Source organism: Saccoglossus kowalevskii, chromosome 17 (genome assembly GCF_978046115.1).
Source record: "Saccoglossus kowalevskii chromosome 17, keSacKowa6.1, whole genome shotgun sequence".
In the NCBI taxonomy this organism is placed as follows: Eukaryota; Metazoa; Hemichordata; class Enteropneusta; family Harrimaniidae; genus Saccoglossus; species Saccoglossus kowalevskii.
Genome location: NC_140657.1, coordinates 10921261 through 10944334, shown reverse-complemented (window position 1 = coordinate 10944334; position 23074 = coordinate 10921261). Strand labels below are relative to the sequence as shown.

The following is a 23074-nucleotide window of genomic DNA, read 5'->3' as shown; positions in this document are numbered from 1 at the left end:
ATTCAGCTTTTTGTTTCGCCTCAGTGCACATCGCTCGCTAACCCTCCACCATCCCCTTTCTTCCTCCTTGGACCCTTTCGTTCTGACCTGGGTCAAGGCCAAGGATTTTATCCTGCCCCCCATTCAAGAGTACCGTCACAATTCTCATGGTGGCCATCCTCCATTCTCGGCACTCTTGTTTGACCAAAACTTGCCACTCAAGGTCAGCGACCTTGACCATGGCCCCAGGAAGTCAGACCGAAGGGCCCCCCCTGCCCAAATTTTTCTTGATTTTGTCGTTCTGTAATTGCTAGTTTTTTGTATTTGCATTATTGTTATGTATTAAAATATTTGATATCTCGTACAACATGCGTAGCGGTGTGTTTTTACAAAATTTCCGTAATAATATATCACTTCATTTATTTATTTTCATTGAAATAATGACCACAATGTATACGTTTATTTTTTTGTGTTAATTTACTTTTCAATAAAGTGTATTTATCATGTCAGTGGAGAAAAAAGACGTTGTTTGGCATCCATTTTGAATTTATAATACAGTCATTAGCGACATCCTGAATTAGCAAATCTGTTCTCTCGCTAAATTCACTAAAAAGACATGCTCGTGAAAAAGACATGTTTTACAATATTTTTGTTTGAAGATCACTTGGAAGTAGTGGCAAAAAAAGAAGAGAAGAGATCTAAAAAGCACAGGTAGTGAAAAACGACCGTCATTGCAAACTATTCTATGGAAAACGCTTCAACTACAATTTTGATTTATATGAATTGTCAGTTGGAAAGTCCCAAATGCGATTGAACTTCATGACACTTCAAAATGCTGACAATTCAATCAAAACCAAATCTACCGAAATGTTTGGCCATTTGCAAACAACATCTGACCTGGATATCTTGCCAATAATGTAATTGTTGCAGTTATGGAACGGCGACAAACAAAAGTATTTCAATAAAACAACATTAAGCAGCATAAATGAAAGATTCAAGGCAGGCAAGACATCCAATAACTATTCTATTGTGCAGACTATTCAGTTTAGTGTTATTAATTCACGTCATTTCAGGTGGCGTTCCAATTCCTAGTTCTTGTCGGAACTCATCCAATGGCTGCTCAAAATGCTTCTCAAAATAAATATTCATGTAAAACTTGGCATTGAGGGCAGTCTTGATTGTCCATACTATATAGTCTCTTGTCAGGTCAATCCTCTTGCTACAAATAAAAATATACAAATAAATATATATAATATATGTATTTCATCACCAGTTTCCTCTTTTCATCACAAATTCACATAACAGTCCTGTTTATAGTCTACACTTTCCTTCAGAAGATTGGGACAAATAGCCAAAGTTTTTAAGTGAAAATTGACTCAAATTTTGTCTGTTGGCTCCAAAATTAGGGTTCATTTCCAGAAATATTGAAAAATATAAGAAAAAAGTGCAGACAAATTTGGAAAATTAGGTGGTGAAAAAGTTACTCGTAACCAACACAATAGTCTCTTTGAGTGCGCCCTCTAACAAGAAAATGAGAAATAGAGGGCGCAGTTGCAAATTCTCCAAATGAGAAAACCATGAATTTCCATTCTAAGCTCTTTCTGGATAACTTGATGTAAAATACTGAATTTCTGATGCATACTTGTACCTTTGACATATGACTTTTATTTGGACAAATTAGAATGTCTGCACTTCGTTTTCATCACATGGTATTGTGTTTAATACATTGTTTGGTAACACAAAATCTGAATGATGTATTTTCTACAGATTATTGATCGGAAAGATGTTTAATCCAACAATAATTTATTTTTAGTGTGAAATATCAGTTTTTTTCACACTACACTACTATTACAAGTGTGAATGATTTATCATGTGATATTGAGTTTTCCCACAGACAGTGATTTTCCAAAAAATAACATATTGACGACTTTCCATGGTTAATGTGACATTGTTTATATTGTTCCCTATGTTTACTTGGTATATTGCAGAGATTCATTATGAAGAGGGCGTCCCACTCCTTAATAATGTTGACAGAGAACAACATTTTGCAAGTCATTGTGACTCTCTAGGACCCCAGAGAAAGTTGCTATGACTCCCTAGAGTCCCGCTGATAACAAATTTCACAATTTTTCTCTGACTTTATCTTGTGAAATTGAAGTAGTTAAAAGAATATATCACACACATATTTCCATAGTGTGGAAAAAAATCAATATCACATTTAGTGCATTTGCAAGAATATATTAATTTGAGTGACATTATCTTGGTACCTAGGGAGTCAGAGCGACATTCACTAGAATCCTAGTGAGTCACAGTAACTTTCACTGGGATTTCATCTACACGAATTCCCTCAAATTATTTAATCATGAAATTTGATAGCGATGAAAATAAAACAGTTTACAGTGATGTAAAACTGTGGTTGCTAATCCAGGTTTTCCAATTCAATCTTATGTCAACTTCAATATAATCTCACCTCAGGGGCAGCTTTATTGGTGCTAAGGCAGCCGCAAATCCACACATCGGCAAACCGGTTTGAATCCACTCGAACCACTTCACAACAACTTCGCCTTTGAAGTTTGTTGGCATACCAAGAAATGAATGACAAAAATCGTGTACTTCGCGATATCGCTGTATAACATAGGCATCCTCTATATTGTCTATGAATTTAACCGGCATTCGGGTATCAGCACTGATTTTCTAGAAGTAAAGAAACATCAGTGACATTATTGTGTTCATATTCGTATTTGTTTATGCAATATTTTCATTTTCGTTTTAATACTATTTCTTGTTTGTCAGGACATTTGATGAAAAGTGGATGAGTTCAAACAGTTTTTGTTTCCAAGCTAAGAGTGCAGATTCACTGGTAAAGCATGTGAATGTGATTTCTGAGTTTGAAAACATTAATACTGATCATTTATTGCATAGATGGTTTGTTTTCCAGAGGATAATGCAAATCAGGTTACTAAAAAGAGTATGTACGAGTGTGATCCACAGTCAGCTGGCGTGTGTATGTCACCGTTGTCTTTCCTGACTGCATGACAGGGTTGTGTGACCATCTTCTTATCATGACAACATTATGGAAATTTATTGCGGTGTCCTGACATTAACCAGGGCTGGTCGCACACAAACACCTGTTGACCTTAATGAAGGTTCCTTCAAAGTCACATTCATTAGTGAATGAATCTCGACCAATAAAATATGAGCCACCACATTGAGTCTGCGGCACACTCACCCAGGGTAGGGGGTTAACACTTTTCAGAAGTTCAACTCCAGGAAGGATTTGAACTTGAGTCTGCCAATCATGAGTCTGATGCAACAACCACTAACACTATAGTGATCAATTTTAATAAACTATACACATCAACCATTTCACCACCAGTTTCCTTTTTTTCATCACAAATTCACAAAATAGTCCCATTTATAGTCTGCACTATCCTTCCAAAGATTGGGACAAAAATAGCCAAATTTTTTGAGTAAAAACTGAAAATTGACTCCAAAATTAGGGAATATTGTAGAATATAAGAACAATTTTGGAAAGAAATTATGGTAGTCAAAAAGTTGAGGCTGGATTTTATTTTTTTCAACACTTAACAAAATAGCATAATAAACCATCCTTTACATGTTGAGATTGGAACATTCCATTATTTTAATAGGGGTGGCATTGGAAATTTGAATGAGTAACTAATTTGAGAATCCTGGTTACTTACATGTTTATCCATGTAATCTGCATAATCTCTTCCAAATAATCCTTCAGGAAGTGATCTTAAGTAGTCCATATCTATGGTCCTTGTATTAATTCGAGGCTTCTCACTTGAGGAAAGAAATTACACTGAGTAAGAACAAATTATATGTTCTATCATGGTATACTAGTATATGGTGAAAAGATGTTTTTCAGCAACATGTTGAGTTTTTAGGCAATGTATTGATTTAGACAATGTGTTTAGTTAGGCATTATGTTCAGTTTTCAGGCAATGTGTTTAGTTAGGCATTATTTTAAGTTTTCAGGCAATGTGTTTAGTTAGGCATTATTTTAAGTTTTCAGGCAATGTGTTTAGTTAGGCATTATGTTAAGTTTTCAGGCAATGTGTTTAGTTAGGCATTATGTTAAGTTTTCAGGCAATGTGTTTAGTTAGACATTATGTTAAGTTTTCAGGCAATGTGTTTAGTTAGGCATTATGTTGAGTTTTCAGGCAATGTGTTTAGTTAGGCATTATGTTAAGTTTTCAGGCAATGTGTTTAGTTAGACATTATGTTAAGTTTTCAGGCAATGTGTTTAGTTAGGCATTATGTTAAGTTTTCAGGCAATGTGTTTAGTTAGGCATTATGTTGAGTTTTCAGGCAATGAAATTAGAGATACATTGAGTATGAGAATGCATTGAGTTAGGTGATGCATTGAGTTTAAATAGGGAATGCATTGAGTTTGAGAAAGAATTGAGTTAGGAAATGCATTGAGCTAGGGAATGCATTGAGTTTAAATAGGGAATTCATTGAGTTAGGGAATGCATTGAGTTCGAGAATGCATTGAGTGAGGGAATGCATTGAGTTAGGGAATGCATTGAGTTTAAATAAGGAATGCATTGAGTTTGAGAATGCATTAAGTTAGGGAATGCATTGAGCTTAAATAGGGAATGCATTGAGTTTGAGAATGCATTGAGTTAGGGAATGCATTGAGTCGGGGAATGCATTGAGTTAGGAATGCATTGAGTTCAAGAATGCATTGAGTTAGGGAATGCATTGAGTCAGTGATGCATTGAGTTTGAGAATACATTGAGTTAGGGAATGCATTGAGTTTGAGAATGCATTGAGTTAGGGAATGCATTGAGTTTGAGAATGTATTGAGTTAGGTGATGCATTGAGTTCGAGAATGCATTGAGTTAGGGAATGCATTGAGTTCGAGAATGCATTGAGTTAGGTGATGCATTGAGTTCGAGAATGCATTGAGTTAGGGAATGCATTGAGTTAGGGAATGCATTGAGTTCGAGAATGCATTGAGTTAGAGTATGCATTGAGTTAAGGAATGCACTGAGTTAGGGATGCATTGAGTTTGAGAATGCATTGAGTTAGGCAAAGCATTGAGTTTGAGAATGCATTGAGTTAGTCTATTAGCAGATAGGTGATGCATTGAGTTAGGGAATGCATTGAGTTCGAGAATGCATTGAGTTAGGGATGCATTGAGTTAGAGTATGCATTGAGTTAGGGAATGCACTGAGTTAGGGATGCATTGAGTTTGAGAATGCATTGAGTTAGGCAAAGCATTGAGTTTGAGAATGCATTGAGTTAGGTGATGCATTTATTTTAAGAATGCATTGAGTTAGGTAATGCATTGAGTTAGGGAATGCATTGAGTTTGAGAATGCATTGAGTTAGGCACTGCATTGAGTTAGGCAATGCATTGAGTTAGTCTATTAGCAGATAGGTGATGTATTGAGTTTGAGAATGCATTGAGTTAGGCACTGCATTGAGTTAGGCAATGCATTGAGTTAGTCTATTAGCAGATAGGTGATGCATTGAGTTAGGGAATGCATTGAGTTCGAGAATGCATTGAGTTAGGGATGCATTGAGTTAGAGTATGCATTGAGTTAGGGAATGCACTGAGTTAGGGATGCATTGAGTTTGAGAATGCATTGAGTTAGGCAAAGCATTGAGTTTGAGAATGCATTGAGTTAGGTGATGCATTTATTTTAAGAATGCATTGAGTTAGGTAATGCATTGAGTTAGGGAATGCATTAAGTTAGGCACTGCATTGAGTTAGGCACTGCATTGAGTTAGGCAATGCATTGAGTTAGTCTATTAGCAGATAGGTGATGTATTGTGTTTGAGAATGCATTGAGTTAGGCAATGCATTGAGTTAGGCAATGCATTGAGTTAGTCTATTAGCAGATAGGTGATGCATTGAGTTAGGGAATGCATTGAGTTTGAGAATGCATTGAGTTAGGCACTGCATTGAGTTAGGCAATGCATTGAGTTAGTCTATTAGCAGATAGGTGATGCATTGAGTTAGGGAATGCATTGAGTTCGAGAATGCATTGAGTTAGGAATGCATTGAGTTAGGCAATGCATTGAGTTAGTCTATTAGCAGATAGGTGATGTATTGTGTTTGAGAATGCATTGAGTTAGGCACTGCATTGAGTTAGGCACTGCATTGAGTTAGTCTATTAGCAGATAGGTGATGCATTGAGTTAGGGAATGCATTGAGTTCGAGAATGCATTGAGTTAGGAATGCATTGAGTTAGAGTATGCATTGAGTTAGGGAATGCACTGAGTTAGGGATGCATTGAGTTTGAGAATGCATTGAGTTAGGCAAAGCATTGAGTTTGAGAATGCATTGAGTTAGGTGATGCATTTATTTTAAGAATGCATTGAGTTAGGTAATGCATTGAGTTAGGGAATGCATTGAGTTTGAGAATGCATTGAGTTAGGCACTGCATTGAGTTAGGCAATGCATTGAGTTAGTCTATTAGCAGATAGGTGATGTATTGTGTTTGAAAAGCAAAACCTACCTTAGAATTTGTCTTCCAACAGGATCAGCCATCATTCTTCTTTTAATAAGTGGTATAACTGGATAGCCAGTCGTCTCACCTGAAACAGCAACCATGTCTGAAGAAAATAACTTAAATGTATTGGTATCTAATCAAATCATGTATCTGAGATTGAACCACACAAGATGAAACTAACGATGTAAGAGTGGCTCACGGAACATGTGGAGATTGTTTAACCTTTTCACCAGCAGACTTTCTCGTCCAAATTTTTCTGCACTTTTTTCTTATATTCTTCAATATTTCTATAAATGAACCCCATTTTGGAGCCAACAGACAAAATTTTCAGTTTTTACTCAAACACTTTGACTATTTTTGTCCCAATCTTCTGGTTATAAAAAGCCATTGCGGTAGATCCAAATGCCAATATGGTTTTCTATACCATGTCTATATTGGTTATAAAAAGCCATTCCAGTAGATCCAAATGCCAATATGGTTTCCTATATGTACCTACCATGTCTATATTGGTAATAAAAAGCCATTCCGGTAGATCCAAATGTCAATATAGTTTTCTATATGTACCTACCATGTCTATATTGGTTATAAAACGCCATTCCGGAAGATCCAAATGCCAATATGGTTTTCTATATGTACCTACCATGTCTATATTGGTTATAAAAAGCCATTGCAATAGATCCAAATGCCAATATGGTTTTCTATATGTACCTACCATGTCTATATTGGTTATAAAAAGCCATTGCTGTAGATCCAAATGCCAATATGGTTTTCCATATGTACCTAACATCTCTATATTGGTTATAAAAGGCCATTCCGGTAGATCCAAATGCCAATATGGTTTTCTATATGTACCTAACATCTCTATATTGGTTATAAAAAGCCATTCCGATAGATCCAAATGTCAATATGGTTTTCTATATGTACCTACCATGTCTATATTGGTTATAAAAAGCCATTCCGGTAGATCCAAATGTCAATATGGTTTTCTAAATGTACCTACCATGTCTATATTGGTTATAAAAAGCCATTCCGGTAGATCCAAATGTCAATATGGTTTTCTATATGTACCTACCATGTCTATATTGGTTATAAAAAGCCATTCGGGTAGATCCAAATGCCAATATGGTTTTCTATAATGTACCTACCATGTCTATATTGGTTATAAAAGGCCATTGCGGTAGATCCAAATGCCAATATGGTTTTCTATATGTACCTACCATTTATAATATGCTGGTAATAGTTTATTCCGTGCTTTCTGTAGACTTGGTGGCAAGTGTTCATGAATAATAAAGTTAGTTTCCTTCAATAGCGACCCTCTTCCAAGAATCTCATCTCTGTCCTTGAGAAATACACATCGGATAACAACTGGCGGACATGGACGCTCTTTACTTGGTTTAAATAAACGGTGTAAACTGCTAAAAAGCATTTTGTCAGCAGTAGCAATTTTCAATTCCTCAATAAGTAGTTTTCGAATTTTTGCTGTTATGTCCTCACCTGCTTCGTACTGCATACCACGAACAATGACATTGCATTTTCGGCTATATCTGTCAAGCTGGTTATGGTTTTCTATATGTACCTACCATATCTATATTGGTTATAAAAGGCCATTCCCGTAGATCCAAATGCCAATATGGTTTTCTATATGTACCTACCACGTCTATATTAGTTATAAAAAGCCATTGCTGTAGATCCAAATGCCAATATGGTTTTCTATATGTACCTAAAATCTCTATATTGGTTATAAAAGGCCATTCCGGTAGATCCAAATGCCAATATGGTTTTCTATATGTACCTACCATGTCTATATTGGTTATAAAAAGCCATTGCGGTAGATCCAAATGCCAATATGGTTTTCTATATGTACCTACCATGTCTATATTGGTTATAAAAGGCCATTGCAGTAGATCCAAATGCCAATATGGTTTTCCATATGTACCTACCATGTCAATATTGGTTGTAAAAAGCCATTCCCGTAGATCCAAATGCCAATATGGTTTTCTATATGTACCTACCATGTCTATATTAGTTATAAAAAGCTATTGCGGTAGATCCAAATGCCAATATGGTTTTCTATATGTACCTACCATGTCTATATTGGTTATAAAAAGCCATTCCGGTAGATCCAAATGTCAATATGGTTTTCTAAATGTACCTACCATGTCTATATTGGTTATAAAAAGCCATTCCGGTAGATCCAAATGTCAATATGGTTTTCTATATGTACCTACCATGTCTATATTGGTTATAAAAAGCCATTCGGGTAGATCCAAATGCCAATATGGTTTTCTATAATGTACCTACCATGTCTATATTGGTTATAAAAGGCCATTGCGGTAGATCCAAATGCCAATATGGTTTTCTATATGTACCTACCATTTATAATATGCTGGTAATAGTTTATTCTGTGCTTTCTGTAGACTTGGTGGCAAGTGTTCATGAATAATAAAGTTAGTTTCCTTCAATAGCGACCCTCTTCCAAGAATCTCATCTCTGTCCTTGAGAAATACACATCGGATAACAACTGGCGGACATGGACGCTCTTTACTTGGTTTAAATAAACGGTGTAAACTGCTAAAAAGCATTTTGTCAGCAGTAGCAATTTTCAATTCCTCAATAAGTAGTTTTCGAATTTTTGCTGTTATGTCCTCACCTGTTTCGTACTGCATACCACGAACAATGACATTGCATTTTCGGCTATATCTGTCAAGCTGGTTATGGTTTTCTATATGTACCTACCACATCTATATTGGTTATAAAAGGCCATTCCCGTAGATCCAAATGTCAATATGGTTTTCTATATGTACCTACCATGTCTTTATTGGTTATAAAAAGCCATTCCCGTAGATCCAAATGCCAATATGGTTTTCTATATGTACCTACCATGTCTATATTGGTTATAAAAAGCCATTGCGGTAGATCCAAATGCCAATATGGTTTTCTTTATGTACCTACCATGTCTATATTGGTTATAAAAGGCCATTGCAGTAGATCCAAATGCCAATATGGTTTTCCATATGTACCTACCATGTCAATATTGGTTGTAAAAAGCCATTCCCGTAGATCCAAATGCCAATATGGTTTTCTATAATGTACCTACCATGTCTATATTGGTTATAAAAGGCCATTGCGGTAGATCCAAATGCCAATATGGTTTTCTATATGTACCTACCATTTATAATATGCTGGTAATAGTTTATTCCGTGCTTTCTATAGACTTGGTGGCAAGTGTTCATGAATAATAAAGTTAGTTTCCTTCAATAGCAACCCTCTTCCAAGAATCTCATCTCTGTCCTTGAGAAATACACATCGGATAACAACTGGCGGACATGGACGCTCTTTACTTGGTTTAAATAAACGGTGTAAACTGCTAAAAAGCATTGTGTCAGCAGTAGCAATTTTCATCTCCTCAATAAGTAGTTTTCGAATTTTTGCTGTTATGTCCTCACCTGCTTCGTACTGCATACCACGAACAATGACATTGCATTTTCGGCTATATCTGTCAAGCTGGTTATGGTTTTCTATATGTACCTACCATATCTATATTGGTTATAAAAGGCCATTCCCGTAGATCCAAATGCCAATATGGTTTTCTATATGTACCTACCATGTCTTTATTGGTTATAAAAAGCCATTCCCGTAGATCCAAATGCCAATATGGTTTTCTATATGTACCTAACATCTCTATATTGGTTATAAAAGGCCATTCCGGTAGATCCAAATGCCAATATGGTTTTCTATATGTACCTACCATGTCTATATTGGTTATAAAAAGCCATTGCGGTAGATCCAAATGCCAATATGGTTTTCTATATGTACCTACCATGTCTATATTGGTTATAAAAGGTCATTGCAGTAGATCCAAATGCCAATATGGTTTTCCATATGTACCTACCATGTCAATATTGGTTGTAAAAAGCCATTCCCGTAGATCCAAATGCCAATATGGTTTTCTATATGTACCTACCATGTCTATATTGGTTAGAAAAAGCCATTCCGGTAGATCCAAATGCCAATATGGTTTTCTATATGTACCTACCATGTCTATATTGGTTATAAAAAGCCATTCCGGTAGATCCAAATGCCAATATGGTTTTCTGTAACAGTGATGTAGGAATATGATATTTTTGGAATTCTTTTTCAAAATTTGAACATGATGAGTTGTCGTCTAATTCAGGTTCATCCTTTGGATCTACAACGAAATCATGTGATCATGTAAGGGACGACGTCAAAAGATCGATGTTGGATAAAAAACTTAATTCCTTTAGTTTTTTTCCAAACCCCCCCTACCCCCCACTGAAACTTAATTGATAAATATTGGTCATGGCGTCAGACTACATTCACCATTAAATACAAATTGATAATCGAAGAGTAGTATTGCATAGATGTTGGTTGTCGGGTGGGTGTAGAAAGATTTTACAAATGCACCTCATTTGACGCACAGATTTACACTCGAACTAAACCATTTTTCTGTTTTTTTCCCTTTTCGGTTATTTCTTTCCATGATTGGATAGAAAAAAAAACAACTACAAATACTACAAGATTTTTTTTACTTCATTAAAAAATAAAATCGTTTTTGTAGGATGGAAACTTTTTGAGGTTAAAACCCCCCACCCCCAAACTAAAGGAAATAAGTTTTTTATCCGACATTGATTTGTTGACGTCGTCCCTAAATGAGTTAATAGTTTATTTAGAGTGGATGAGTTCATTTTACCAGTGGATGAGCTCATTGTAACAGCGGGTGAGTTCCCGGATCACATTCATCCCACAAGTTTATTCTTCTCAAAGTTGATTCGACCCACAAGTTTATCTGTCCCGAAGTCGTTTCGTCGATTTATTAGATTAGCAGAATACTAACTCATCAAATACGCGCAACACCATGACAATCTGAACAACAAACTACTAATGGTCACGCACTCATTGTGCATACGACAGCACCCCAAAGACAGAACCCCAATCAAGTTATTCATATTTCAAGATTATAGTGTAATTAATTAAATTTCTGAAAAATGGTAATAATAGGAAAAGTTTATTTCTGAATTTCCGATTGTATAAGCATCAAGTATTGATTGTCTTGTTACCAATATATACATGAAGTGTCCCTTGGACTTGATCGTAAGGCTGACCAAAGGAAATGGAACAAAAGAGTATTGGGACGAAACTACTGCAAAACATGTTTAAATAGCTACATGCCATTTTAGCGAATTTGACTCCATGCATGAATTAACGGAGTCTTGATTTAGTTAAAGAGTCAACAATTGAATTGTGAGAATATACTTTATTATAAATAAGTGACATCTAGAATTAGCGAAATTACAAATTAAGCAAAATTACATGCTAGCTAAAAAGACATGTTTTACAGTAGATTGGGACAAATCGACTCGTGGGACGAATGTGAATCGGACGAGTTAACTGTGAATCTGCATGAGAATCCCGTTACACGTGACAGCTGACTGGTGGGTAACTAGACAATAAATACGTACGTTCTGTGGACTCTGTTGCTATAAATCTTGTTCTTGAAATCGGAGTAATTAGATATATAGAATGTCTCGCGGTCGGAGAATATAACAGTGTCCTGTGCAGTCCTCTTTGGACAACATAAACACAACTCGCCATCTTCGATGCGTTTGCTGAATGACCTCTGAACTCTGTCAGCTGACCTACAATCACCTGACGCGATAACCATGTGGAACAAGTCGTGTTATGTGTAATATGTGATATATTTACGTCATACAACTATGAACTGGTGTTTATTTTCCCGTCAACTAACATCCAAAGTATTCCTTATTCGACGATGCACGAACTGCACGTCCAATCGCGGAATGAGGAACTGGACACTCTCTTTATCGTGTATCGCTTCTCGAGGAAAAACTAGTATACAGTTTTCTCACGCTCCTAAAAATCTGACCCGTTATATTTCGCCACATTTCACAAGGACGTTTTGTTCTAAACTTGATAATGACGCCTCATTCGCCCAGGCAAAAGACAAAGCAGACGACTCACCGGCTGCGACTGAAGGATCAAACGAACTTGGCAAGATACAACCAAAGAAACTACAGCTTGTCTTCACATGTAAGGTTTGTCGTACACGGAGTATGAAAATGATTACAAAACAAGTATATGAGAATGGCGTTGTCATAGTAACGTGTCCTGGATGCGGAAAACACCACCTAATTGCTGACAACCTCGGTTGGTTCAGTGACTTAGACGGGAAAAGGTGAGAAAGACATTTCTTTCATTCATTCCTACTTGGTCAAAGAATATGTATGTTATATATCTGGGGATGGCTGTGCCAGAAACTATAATCGGAGAGAGTTCCTTAAGACCCCCTAACTCGATCCCTAAGACTCCAGCCCCCCTCCAATGTAATTCAATATGCCCCTCCAAATAATTATAAGTGACCCAGAGAGGGGTATATACAATTGAAATGAAGGAGGTGATAAACAAATCACTTTCATTTCGTCAAAGCATTTCTTTTCTCGTAAATTTGTTGATAACTTTTCGATTTCAGAAATATTGAAGAAATTCTGGCTGCAAAGGGAGAAAAAGTTAAACGTGTTGCATCGTCAGATGAACTGTACGAACTGACTCCAGAGGATATCATTGGTGAGGATCAGTCGAGAGAGATGGAACAACAAGTGAATAAACTGATGAAGGAACAAGATGAAAGTGAAAAAAAAAAAAAATGAATTGACTTATAAAAACACAAATATTGACAAAAACATCATTATTTCGCGAGGTGCAACTATATTGACATTGTTTCATGTTCGATGCAAGTCCCATGTGATGTATTACGCACATCTTTTGCACACATTGCCCAAAACGATTGTGCTGTCAATTTTGTCACCATTTAAAAAACTAGCATGTAGGCAATAGAAAATATTGTCTATTTGGTTCAAAATTATCAAAAAAAGTTATAGAAAATACAGTCATACCTGAGAGGCCTACCTTTGTTCCACCTGCCTATAGTGACTTTTAGGCATTCCCAATACGTATGAGCAGCCTGTGTATAAAGACCACCTGACTTTCACACCCAAATTTTTCTGCACTAATATTCTTTAATATTTTTGGAAATGAACCCTAATTTTGGAGCCAACAGACAAACTTTGAGTCAAAAAATTTGGCTATTTTTGTCCAAATCTTCTGAAGGAAAGTGCAGACTATAAACGGGACTATTTCATGAATTTGTGATGAAGAGAGGTGAAAAGGTTAATATATGATAACCTTTTCAGACCAAAATTATAATTAACAATCATTTCATAAAAGAATTTCTTATTTCCTAAAGTCAAATTTATTTGATTTTGATCAACTCAAAAAATTAACAGTATCTTGAATTCTTCTCATTATTTTCTGGACAAATGTTGTGTCAAATGTACGAGTAAGTGATTCATAACAAATCCAGAAAAAAATCTATCCTCAATTTAAAGACCATTTTAATGAAATCTGTTGGATTGTCACTCAAAGTGAGGTAGTAAACAAATTAGATTGGTTCTTTGATAGCGAACAGCAACAATTGTGTTTTAGCAGCACTTGATATTCACGTTGCTCAATATTTTCAGCACACGACAGCAGTGCCAACTAACCTCACAATATATTGTAAACACTTTCCTTCAATGTACATTTATCATTTCCTAGTGGACATTTAATATTCATAGATTATCATTTCTATGTGCTTTTTAAAAAAAACAAATTTGTTTTTTGGGACCTCACTCTGTACTTCCTGAAGTCATTGTTGCAGAAATAAATATTATATTAGATACAAAACGTCTGAAAAAATGAGGTGTAGACATTGTTAAAATCTGTTTTTATATAGAAACATCAACATTTACCATTTTAGTTGTACATGTATGTAGGAAACAGTTAAGCTCATAAAATGATACAAATTTGTTGAAATTATTTTTTCATGACTGAGTAGCTTACACTACTATTATTTTGACTTAACAAACCCATTCCCTTTATTTTTATAAATATTTATTTATAAATTTCAAAATTCAAACTGAAATGAGAGGTTTATATTTGCTAATGGAATAACATTGAAACATTTTCAAATTCCTTTTTTCATTGATTGACTTGTTTGATTCAACTGCCATATGAAGGAAATGGGTTTGTTGTGTTGGTAGTACATAATACGTCATTAAACCCAGAGAAATTCTCCTTTTTCTCCATATTGTAACTTGAACTTCTAGAATTGATAAGGGGGATGGAGTTCTTACTCAACTATTTAAAAAGTTGGCCAAGGAAGGGTTTCAAACCCACAACAGGTAGAGCCTCTAACGACTGAAGAAGGTTCTGTGAAAAAGCAGGTATTAGAAATGTCATTTCATTGTCAAGTGGTATGCATTGAGTATTCATAAGCAAATAACAAAGCATACAATACATCTTTTTTATAATTTACTCAACTCTGGCCAAAATGGTGGATTTATATCTGTAAACTTGTACTTTCTCATGGCATTCCTAATACAGTATATCATTTGTAGAAGTTGGGAGTTTCAACTTTGGTGGCGCTGTTACTAGTATACCTGGTAGCCATGCAAATTATTGGAGTGTGTATTTCAGCCATTCTATGATCATTGTAAATCTTCATTAAATATACCAAAAAAATAAATATAAATGTTTACAACTTGTTGATATAAAATAAACAGCACTTAATTTCTTGCTAAAACAATATTAACTCTTCAGGTACCAACATTTTGTGCAACAGAAACTAATTATTGGGGCACAGCTCAGATTATGTTCAAAAGTACAAACCATCATCTATTTGCGGTTGTGACAGCGCCCTCTACATCTGACCCCATAAACATTGCCTTGTCTACCAAACACAACACAAGCAGACAAGATGGCAGATCGTGAGCATTTTGCCGAAGAGGAACGGAAAGTCGTACAGGAATTCTGCTATTTGTTAGAGAAGTCCAAGCAGTTGTTTAATGGATTAAGGTAGGAATCTTACTTGGAGTATCAGGGCCTAGTGTGAATCGTCCGAATCGCACGCAATAAATGTTATAATTTACGAAACTACTGTGTGCTGTACAGCATAGTAAATTTGTTGTGCGACCGAGCTCCCGTATTTGAATGTGCGAGCACGATTAAAGCAGACGGCTTGCGGCACTTCTTCACATGAGTGTCCTACCGCCTTTTACCGAATCATGGTTGCTATCATAGCATAACGATTTTCACCTTTCCTTTAAAAGAACTGCACTGCTTTAAAATGACTGTTTATTTAATTAATTATGGTTACGGTAATAATTCCCAAAAACCGTGACCGATTTCGCTCGTATTGACTGACGTCACAGCGCCGACCTCATTTATTGCCGATATCCTTTGTTTCCGAGTCCCTGACTTGTAAAACATAATATTGCGCCTTTTAAGTCGCAGTTAAATGCTTTTCTGAAATATTTATTTGCATTTTTCATCATTTTCAAAGTACAATATTTCAATATAAATCAGTTGCATGCGACTTGAACTTAAATTTCTTTGTGCATGCCGACAATAAGTTTTCAAAGCCATTCGATGCGTGCAGTTTTCACAAACAGCCAAGTATAATAAAAGTAAAATTCTGTGTTAATCACAAAATAAGCCATCTGCTAAAATAATGTTCATTTTATTGATCAACCTACAATGGTGATATGGAAATCGGAAAGATTTAAATAAAAAAAAAAAAATTAACATCTATCTCTTGGCGATAAGCACAAAATTGGAACTAAGTGTCGTTCATATTATCGATATAATGTGTTGGCAAACAAAATATTTCCATATATAATTTTAAGTAGCACATTTTACTAAATTGCCTGTATCGTTTTTGTCTCCATTTATTCAATAAGTGCCTTGGTTCATTTTTATTATTACAAGTAATTACATATAAATGTATACTGTATCAGGAATTGCCCTCAGAGTCTTGCACCAAAATACAACTGTATCATTCCTTTCACAATATTAATAATACTGGCGTTGATGAGGGATGCAAAGTTTGCCATTTTGAATATTAATGTCAAACCAAGCCAAAACTTAAAGGGCGGCAGTCGTCGCGCCACGTCCTGTTTGATATGAGACTCATAGCGACGTATACAACGCGGGTAAAATACATTGTTTTTTAGCTCCGCTGTCGACTTTGTCGAGCGGAGCTTATCATATGAGTGATTGTCCGGCGTCCGTGTCAATGTTTTATATTTTTGACTTCTTCTTGAAAACTACAAGCCTGAATGCTTTGATACTTGGTGTATATGTGCCTTGGGTAGACCTCTCTCAGATTTGTTCATTTCATGATGATATCTTCAATTCTCTAATTTTGGTGAATATTTTTGTCATTTTTGGTAAAAAGTGATATTTTCGACTTCTTGTTAAAAACCGCAAGTTCTATTGCTTTGATATTACATATATAGGTACTACATGTGGATCTCTCTCAGATTTGTTCATTTTGTAATGATATCTTTAATTCTCTAATTTTGGTGAATATTTTTGTCATTTTGGGTAAAAAGTGATATTTTCAACTTCTTGATAAAAACCGCAAGTCCAATTGCTTTGATATTACATATATAGGTACTACATATGGACCACTCTCAAATTTGTTCATTTGTATGATGATATCTTCAATTCTCCAATTTTGATGAATATTTTTGTCATTTTTTGGTGAAAAGTGATATTTTTGAATTCTTGTTGAAAACAGCAAGTCCCATTGCATTGATACTATGCATATTGTTCATTTTCTAATGATATCTTCTGTTCTTTAATTGAAATGTGCATTGCTAACAGCGGAGCTATTTCAACCGAGAGGCTGCTTGTTTTAACATGAAATTCAAACATGCGCTGCGCGACGACCACCGTGCTTTAACACCTAACCTGTCACCAACCGTAACCCTAATTTCTCATCAGAAACTGTATATCTACCGGTATTCAGTATTACACTTGTTTCTTTTGCAATTGAAAGTGGTGTTAGTATGAAAGGACTATCACGCACACTTGAACTACAACAATGTCATTATATTCAGAGAACACTAATTTCACACTAACACTAATAAGTTTTGATTGCAAAAAACCTAACTTTCTCTTTACTTTTTGAAGTACCATGGAAAGTAATTCCTATTGTCTGTACAATTTGTGTGAATCAAATTTTTTAATATTCACATTTAATTTTGAAAACTAAAATTTGCTTTCTCGTTAATTTGAGAAATTATTTAAATTGTTTAAAAAAAAATATATCCCCCTCTCAACCCTCACACTAAAATACTGTGATTGATGATTATGCCCATATCCGTCTGTATAGATGTTAAAAACTTTGTGAAGCACTCATTTCCTGATCTGTAAAAAGCATCCAAGCTTAGAAAAATGTTATTTAATTTAGAACAGGCCTTAATTTCTGTTTCTAATGCTTGTTTTGAACTTATTCAACTATCCTTAGTGTTTTAGATGTACTTCCTTTCTCTGTAAATTAGTATGTCTTTAGATATTCAAGTTCATTTTTATTAATTTTCACATTTTTTAAACCTCATGTTTTGGCCCCAATTCGGCCGAGGAAAAAAATGTCTGGAAAATTGTTCCTTTTGTAACCCCAAACCCCCCTCCCCAGCCCTTATTTTAACCCTCTCTCCCAGCCCCCCATTTGAATACTCTATGCCCCCTTCAGATAACTATAGCTGTCCTTAAGGTAGAGATGCAGTTTACCTGACAGTCTACTGGTTGTCAATTTTGCAGGGCAGCAGCTCAAATTTCACTACTTCAAGTTTATGTATAAATTAACACCCAGGCTAGTTGTCTGTACGATTGTTGTAACACTGTTCAACCAAAAACAATGCCCCGATGGTGTTTTGAAGATAAACACATTGCCAATCATTTGTGAAAACAATTTCAAAACAATAGGTCTAGGAGCTATTTTTTTTTAAAGTTCTGGGATGGGCACTAAAAAGAAGCTGAGATAATTGCTAATTTGCATAACAATTCACTCAGTAAGAAGTTTGCTAATGCTCATAATTAAAAGGGCTGTAACAGTTCCAAATTTAAATGTATTATCGTTTTGTAAAAAGTTAAATATTGTGCATAATATGGAGATCCCGTCATTACTTTTTTTTCACCGTGTTTCTTTTTTAATATTTATGTACAGCCTTGCTCAATCTTGCTAAGCATTCAAAAGAGAGAATGTTTGCACCTGTTATCTATATTTTAAAATCGTCTTTTGAGTATGTTCCACTATTCACAATTCTACAAAATTTTAACAGTCTATAGCCAAGACAAGACTGTTTGAATAATAAAAAGCAAAAAAAAAAAAGTTCACTCCCAAGTGCCCACAAACCTGCATCTCTACCTTAATAGGGGCATATACAGTTAAATTAGGACTTGCTGGAGGTAGGGTTAGAGTTGTGGTGTAAGGGGTGGGGTACGAAAGGGGCTCTTTTCAATATATGCGTTTGGTACGCATATAGGGTTTTTAATTGAATCTAATGGATTTCCTTGCATTCATTTTCTGTCCATCCACTACATCAAAAGTAAATAAATAAACAAAATCATTTTACTGATTAGAACATAGCTGATTTACAGATAAATGGAAACAGACTAATTTGCAATAAATTAAAAGTTTGATTTTCACAAAAAATATAGTTACATGTATGTTGTGTTGTTGGAAACATCATCATTTTTCTTCTTGGCTTAACCCGTTGATCACCATGGAAACATCATCATTTTTCTTCTTGGCTTAACCCGTTGATCACCATTGTCAACTTTGGCACCAGCAACAAAATGATTGTGTATCGTCTGCTCCTTCCCAAATGAAATGTTGATAAGAATTGACAAATCTTTTGGATAAAACTAAAAGCAATATCTGAAACTGTCTGTATGAACCAAAATGATGATAAAATTTAGTGACAATTTCACAAAATGCGGAAATATTTACACAGAATTTTTGGCAGTCAAAGGGTTAATGTAAATGGATTAGAAAAATATGAAACAAGTCAGTATTGTTTTGTGAGTGTTCAAAATGCTGTGACTATCTTTTCTCAAAGCTTTTATTTAGTCTCCACAATTACATGTATGAATGCTAACAATATTTTGTCTACTTTCAGTACTTACCCACTGTTTATGTATTTTATTAATAATTGTATCGAATCTGATTAAAATCTTGTGTTTTTAGCTTCGCTGTAGAGAGCGGAGCTTATCATACGAGTGATTGTCCGGCGGCGTTGTCAGTGTCAATGTTTTAGTTTTTCGACTTTTTCTTGAAAACTACAAGCCTGAATGTTTTGATACTTCGTGTATATGTACCTTGGGTAGACCTCTCTCACATTTGGTCATTTTGTAAAGATATCTTCAATTCTCTAATTTTGGTGAATATTTTTGTCATTTTTGGTAAAAAATGATATTTTTGACTTCTTGTTAAAAACCGCAAGTCCAATTGCTTTGATATTACATATATAGGTACTACATGTGTACCTCTCTCAGATTTGTTCATTTTGTGATGATGTCTTCAATTCTCTAATTTTGGTGAATATTTTTGTAATTTTCGGTAAAAAGTGATATTTTTGACACAAAATTATTTTGGGGTATTCCACGCTTAAAGCGGAGGGGTCGTCACCTGCGAACACGGGAGAACTGAGTCCCAAGAGATGAAAAGTGAAATTTAAATTCAAAATCGATTTTTGCTGCAAATGTTGTTCTGTGTTTTTCATTCAATACGCAAGATCTTGCAGTGAACAAAAAAACACCTATTTATCAATATACATGTATATCATGTCATCATAATATTGCTGCCTGTCAAGACATTTTACTTGTGTGCTTTATAAGTATATAATAATACTGTATATGCTTGATTAGTAGTGCATGTACTTATGTAAATTATAGAGGTATTTCAATAATTAAACGAGTCATTAGTTCATAATTCAATATAAAACAAATGTGATTGTTGGTTTATAATTATATGCACATCTTTTCTGTGGTGGTAAAAGTTACATACTAATTACATACATAACATTTATATAATTTTTGCATAATTTTTCCCAACAAAATTTGTGATGATTTATTTCATTAATTTAATTACACAATGCACAAAATTATTGACTTACAAAACTGTTATTGCTTGAAGAGTGTTACAACTACACAAAAGTTTTCAGTTTTCAGCAACTTATCAAAATTTGCAATGGCCCAGTATAAATGGCACTATGACAGTCAAGAAAACGACTGTGGTAGAGTCAGACTAATGTGGCAGTAAAACAAAGCACTGTCGTGGTACCTCTACACTGTTTGAATCCTAGGGAGAACATTGCCTATTGGAGATATGCTTTTAAATAGAGCAAATAGGATAATCTTTATTGAAACTGTATTCCAGTGTGGGATCTTGGTAGAGTATACAATAAAGTAACACGTACATGTACAAAAAAAGAAATGAAAACATAATAACAAAAATGAGATAAACTGAAGAAAAAAAAAATTCTACACTGTATATTAATATAATTATTGTTGGAGGTGACTGAATTGTTAAGAAAAGTTATTCGCTCAATAGTGCAATGTTTAACCCCACCGATCATTAGACCAGCAACCAAAATAAGATTGCCGTACTGCTGGTTATGCAGACGTTGATCCTGGTCAATGATACAACGTCACATCTTCACGTTAACTTTCCTACTAGTGCATTTCCAAGGATGGTGGAAGCATACAATGGATATGAAATGATAAATGTTTGTAATTATCACAAGCTACTCGCAAGAATTGTCATATTTGAAATAGCCATATTTATAACAAATCTTATTGGTCAATATCTTTGCTACATTGTATCACGACAAATAAGATATGACCACCAATACACATGATTATTGTTTTTTTATTGCACATCATAGGCCCGTCGAGAGAGGAACAGAAATATAGAACTTTGTTAATGGATTAATTTGCCTGGTTTTGAGAAGATCAACCCATTTCACTTTTACTCCTGCTGTTTTTTCTTTCATTATTAAAATATGTTGGCAGACCCCCCCCCCCTCCTCCATTTATTATCACTGACATTTAATTTCACTATTTTGATGTTTTGAGCATATTCGCAGTGTTTTAATTTTACCAATTTGTCAAAGAAACAACAAGTTTCATTGTTATTTTACATGTCCAAGTAGATTTAATTTAGTGAATTTTACTTATCAGCGAAAATAGAGAAATTAAAACCAAGTGAATGCATTTTTTTTTGCCTTTTGACAGATTCAAAAGTACCGGTAATCATGTGTATCTTATACATATATTTTTTTTGAATATTGACAATATGATTATGTTTGTCTTCCCAGGGATTTACCTCAGTATGGACATAAACAATGGCAGTCTTACTTCGGGAGAACATTTGATGTTTATACAAAATTATGGAAATTCCAGCAACAAAACAGGTAAGATACCATCCCACCTGTACTGAATATAATGACACCATGTAGTGTTTCTAGAGTGACAAAGCTATGCTAAACACACAAAATTTACAAATTCTATTTTTATACATTTAAAAGAATGTAATGTCCTATAAAACATTTTGTCCTGTTTTGACGTGTTTGAATGTGTTACGAATATCTTCCTTTTCTGAAAATGCGAGTCGAATGTATGTCAGATTCAAACTCTTTCCTTTGTTTACATTGGACGTTGCATATCATGCCCGTTTATGGAAGTAGACATGCATCAATGAACGCAAAACAATTGCAATCGCATGAATTTTGTAAAATGCTTTTCACTGGCGTTTTTACTTAAATTAGGAGCAAATTTATAATATAAACAAGGCTATGTGGCCGTCAATAAAATTGTCTTTATGTGGTATATTTGTTCTTCTCTTGCAATACATGTTTGTCTTCCTTGACTAACACAGATCTTAAGAACTAAACTCACAAATAAGTTCCATTATCTGTAAAATAACACGAGTTGGCAAAGCTGGAATTTTGTGTGATGTACATGTACTATAATTTCATTTCTTTAACGATAAATTTCTGTGACTCATTTTATTGCTTTAAAAGCTTGTAATGAAGTTCATTCATCATGCTGGCAGTCGCTACGACTTTCAGGAAATTTTCTCGCCACAAATGTTCAAATTATCAAATTAGGAACATTTCTATTGGCACAAATGTAACGATTTACACTCTTTATTCGAGTAATCAGAACTTAATATTGATCAACAATGTATTTCATATCAAGGCGCCGTTTGTATCGGCATGAAACCTCTTACATGGACTCTGTAAATGTTAATAATTGCTATACTCGTGGGGATAAGTTTTTTGTTCAAGTTAGAAGCAATTTTCAACACAGCTATCGGAAAGCTTTGTTGTATGGTGTCATCTACTCAGTATTAAATTACACAGCACTTGCGCATAAGGATTTCCTGGGATTGTTCATTTTGAATACAGGTATATAAACTGATTGATTAGTACTGGGATTCTAGTACGGCATGTGAAAGAGTTACTGGGACAATGATTACTAGTATTTCTTTGCTCTAGAAATCAAACGGCTTTGGGTTTGAGTTCTTGGTGTTGTATCATGGGGCAAGTTACTTTTACTGTGAATGGATATGGAATGTTTGCCACTTAAGTTAGTTTGCCACCAATGAATAAACATACTCGGTACTAAGAAATCCTCGAAATCCAGCAAGAAGGGTCTGTTTACTGTAATGTTCAAAAT

At 34.8% G+C, this 23074-nt stretch overlaps 3 protein-coding genes across 4 annotated transcripts in view; 2 read left to right on the top strand and 1 right to left on the bottom strand.

The window, feature by feature from the left end:
* Nucleotides 1–433: 433 nt before the first annotated feature.
* LOC100375451 (ubiquinone biosynthesis protein COQ4 homolog, mitochondrial-like) lies at nucleotides 434–12126 on the bottom strand. Of its 2 annotated transcripts, none has more exons than XM_085491834.1 (6): nucleotides 11950–12126; nucleotides 10506–10658; nucleotides 6476–6572; nucleotides 3684–3786; nucleotides 2450–2673; nucleotides 434–1198 (listed from the first exon to the last, which is right to left on the bottom strand). In XM_085491834.1, the coding sequence occupies exons 1-6, from the start codon at nucleotides 12080–12082 to the stop codon at nucleotides 1039–1041; spliced, it is 870 nt and encodes a 289-aa protein (XP_085347960.1). In that variant the 5' UTR covers nucleotides 12083–12126; the 3' UTR covers nucleotides 434–1038. The 2 variants fall into 2 exon arrangements, with proteins under 2 accessions (XP_085347960.1, XP_085347961.1); XM_085491835.1 differs by having other exon boundaries at nucleotides 6476–6554.
* LOC102809116 (uncharacterized) lies at nucleotides 12126–15105 on the top strand. Its single transcript, XM_006824913.2, has 2 exons — nucleotides 12126–12683; nucleotides 12978–15105. The coding sequence occupies exons 1-2, from the start codon at nucleotides 12205–12207 to the stop codon at nucleotides 13153–13155; spliced, it is 657 nt and encodes a 218-aa protein (XP_006824976.2). The 5' UTR covers nucleotides 12126–12204; the 3' UTR covers nucleotides 13156–15105.
* Nucleotides 15106–15268: 163 nt separating this feature from the next.
* Nucleotides 15269–23074, top strand: part of LOC102807216 (protein SCAI-like) — an 80780-nt gene continuing 72974 nt past the window's right edge. The window contains exons 1-2 of the mRNA XM_085491846.1: nucleotides 15269–15400; nucleotides 21712–21807. Coding sequence (XP_085347972.1) covers nucleotides 15303–15400; nucleotides 21712–21807 — 194 coding nt within the window. The 5' untranslated portion in view covers nucleotides 15269–15302. The remainder of the gene's footprint in view (nucleotides 15401–21711; nucleotides 21808–23074) is intronic.

Bases quoted from the DNA above. Each gene is read 5' to 3' on its own strand.
- LOC100375451 (XM_085491834.1), bottom strand. From the start codon at position 12,082: ATGGCGAGTTGTGTTTATGTTGTCCAAAGAGGACTGCACAGGACACTG. The intron at 10,659-11,949 runs GTACGTATTTAT...ATTTCGTTGTAG, and splicing joins AGCAACAGAGTCCACAGAAC to ATCCAAAGGATGAACCTGAA. The intron at 6,573-10,505 runs GTAGGTACATAT...TATTTTCTTCAG, and splicing joins TTATAACCAATATAGACATG to ACATGGTTGCTGTTTCAGGT.
- LOC102809116 (XM_006824913.2), top strand. From the start codon at position 12,205: ATGAACTGGTGTTTATTTTCCCGTCAACTAACATCCAAAGTATTCCTT. The intron at 12,684-12,977 runs GTGAGAAAGACA...TTTCGATTTCAG, and splicing joins AGTGACTTAGACGGGAAAAG to AAATATTGAAGAAATTCTGG.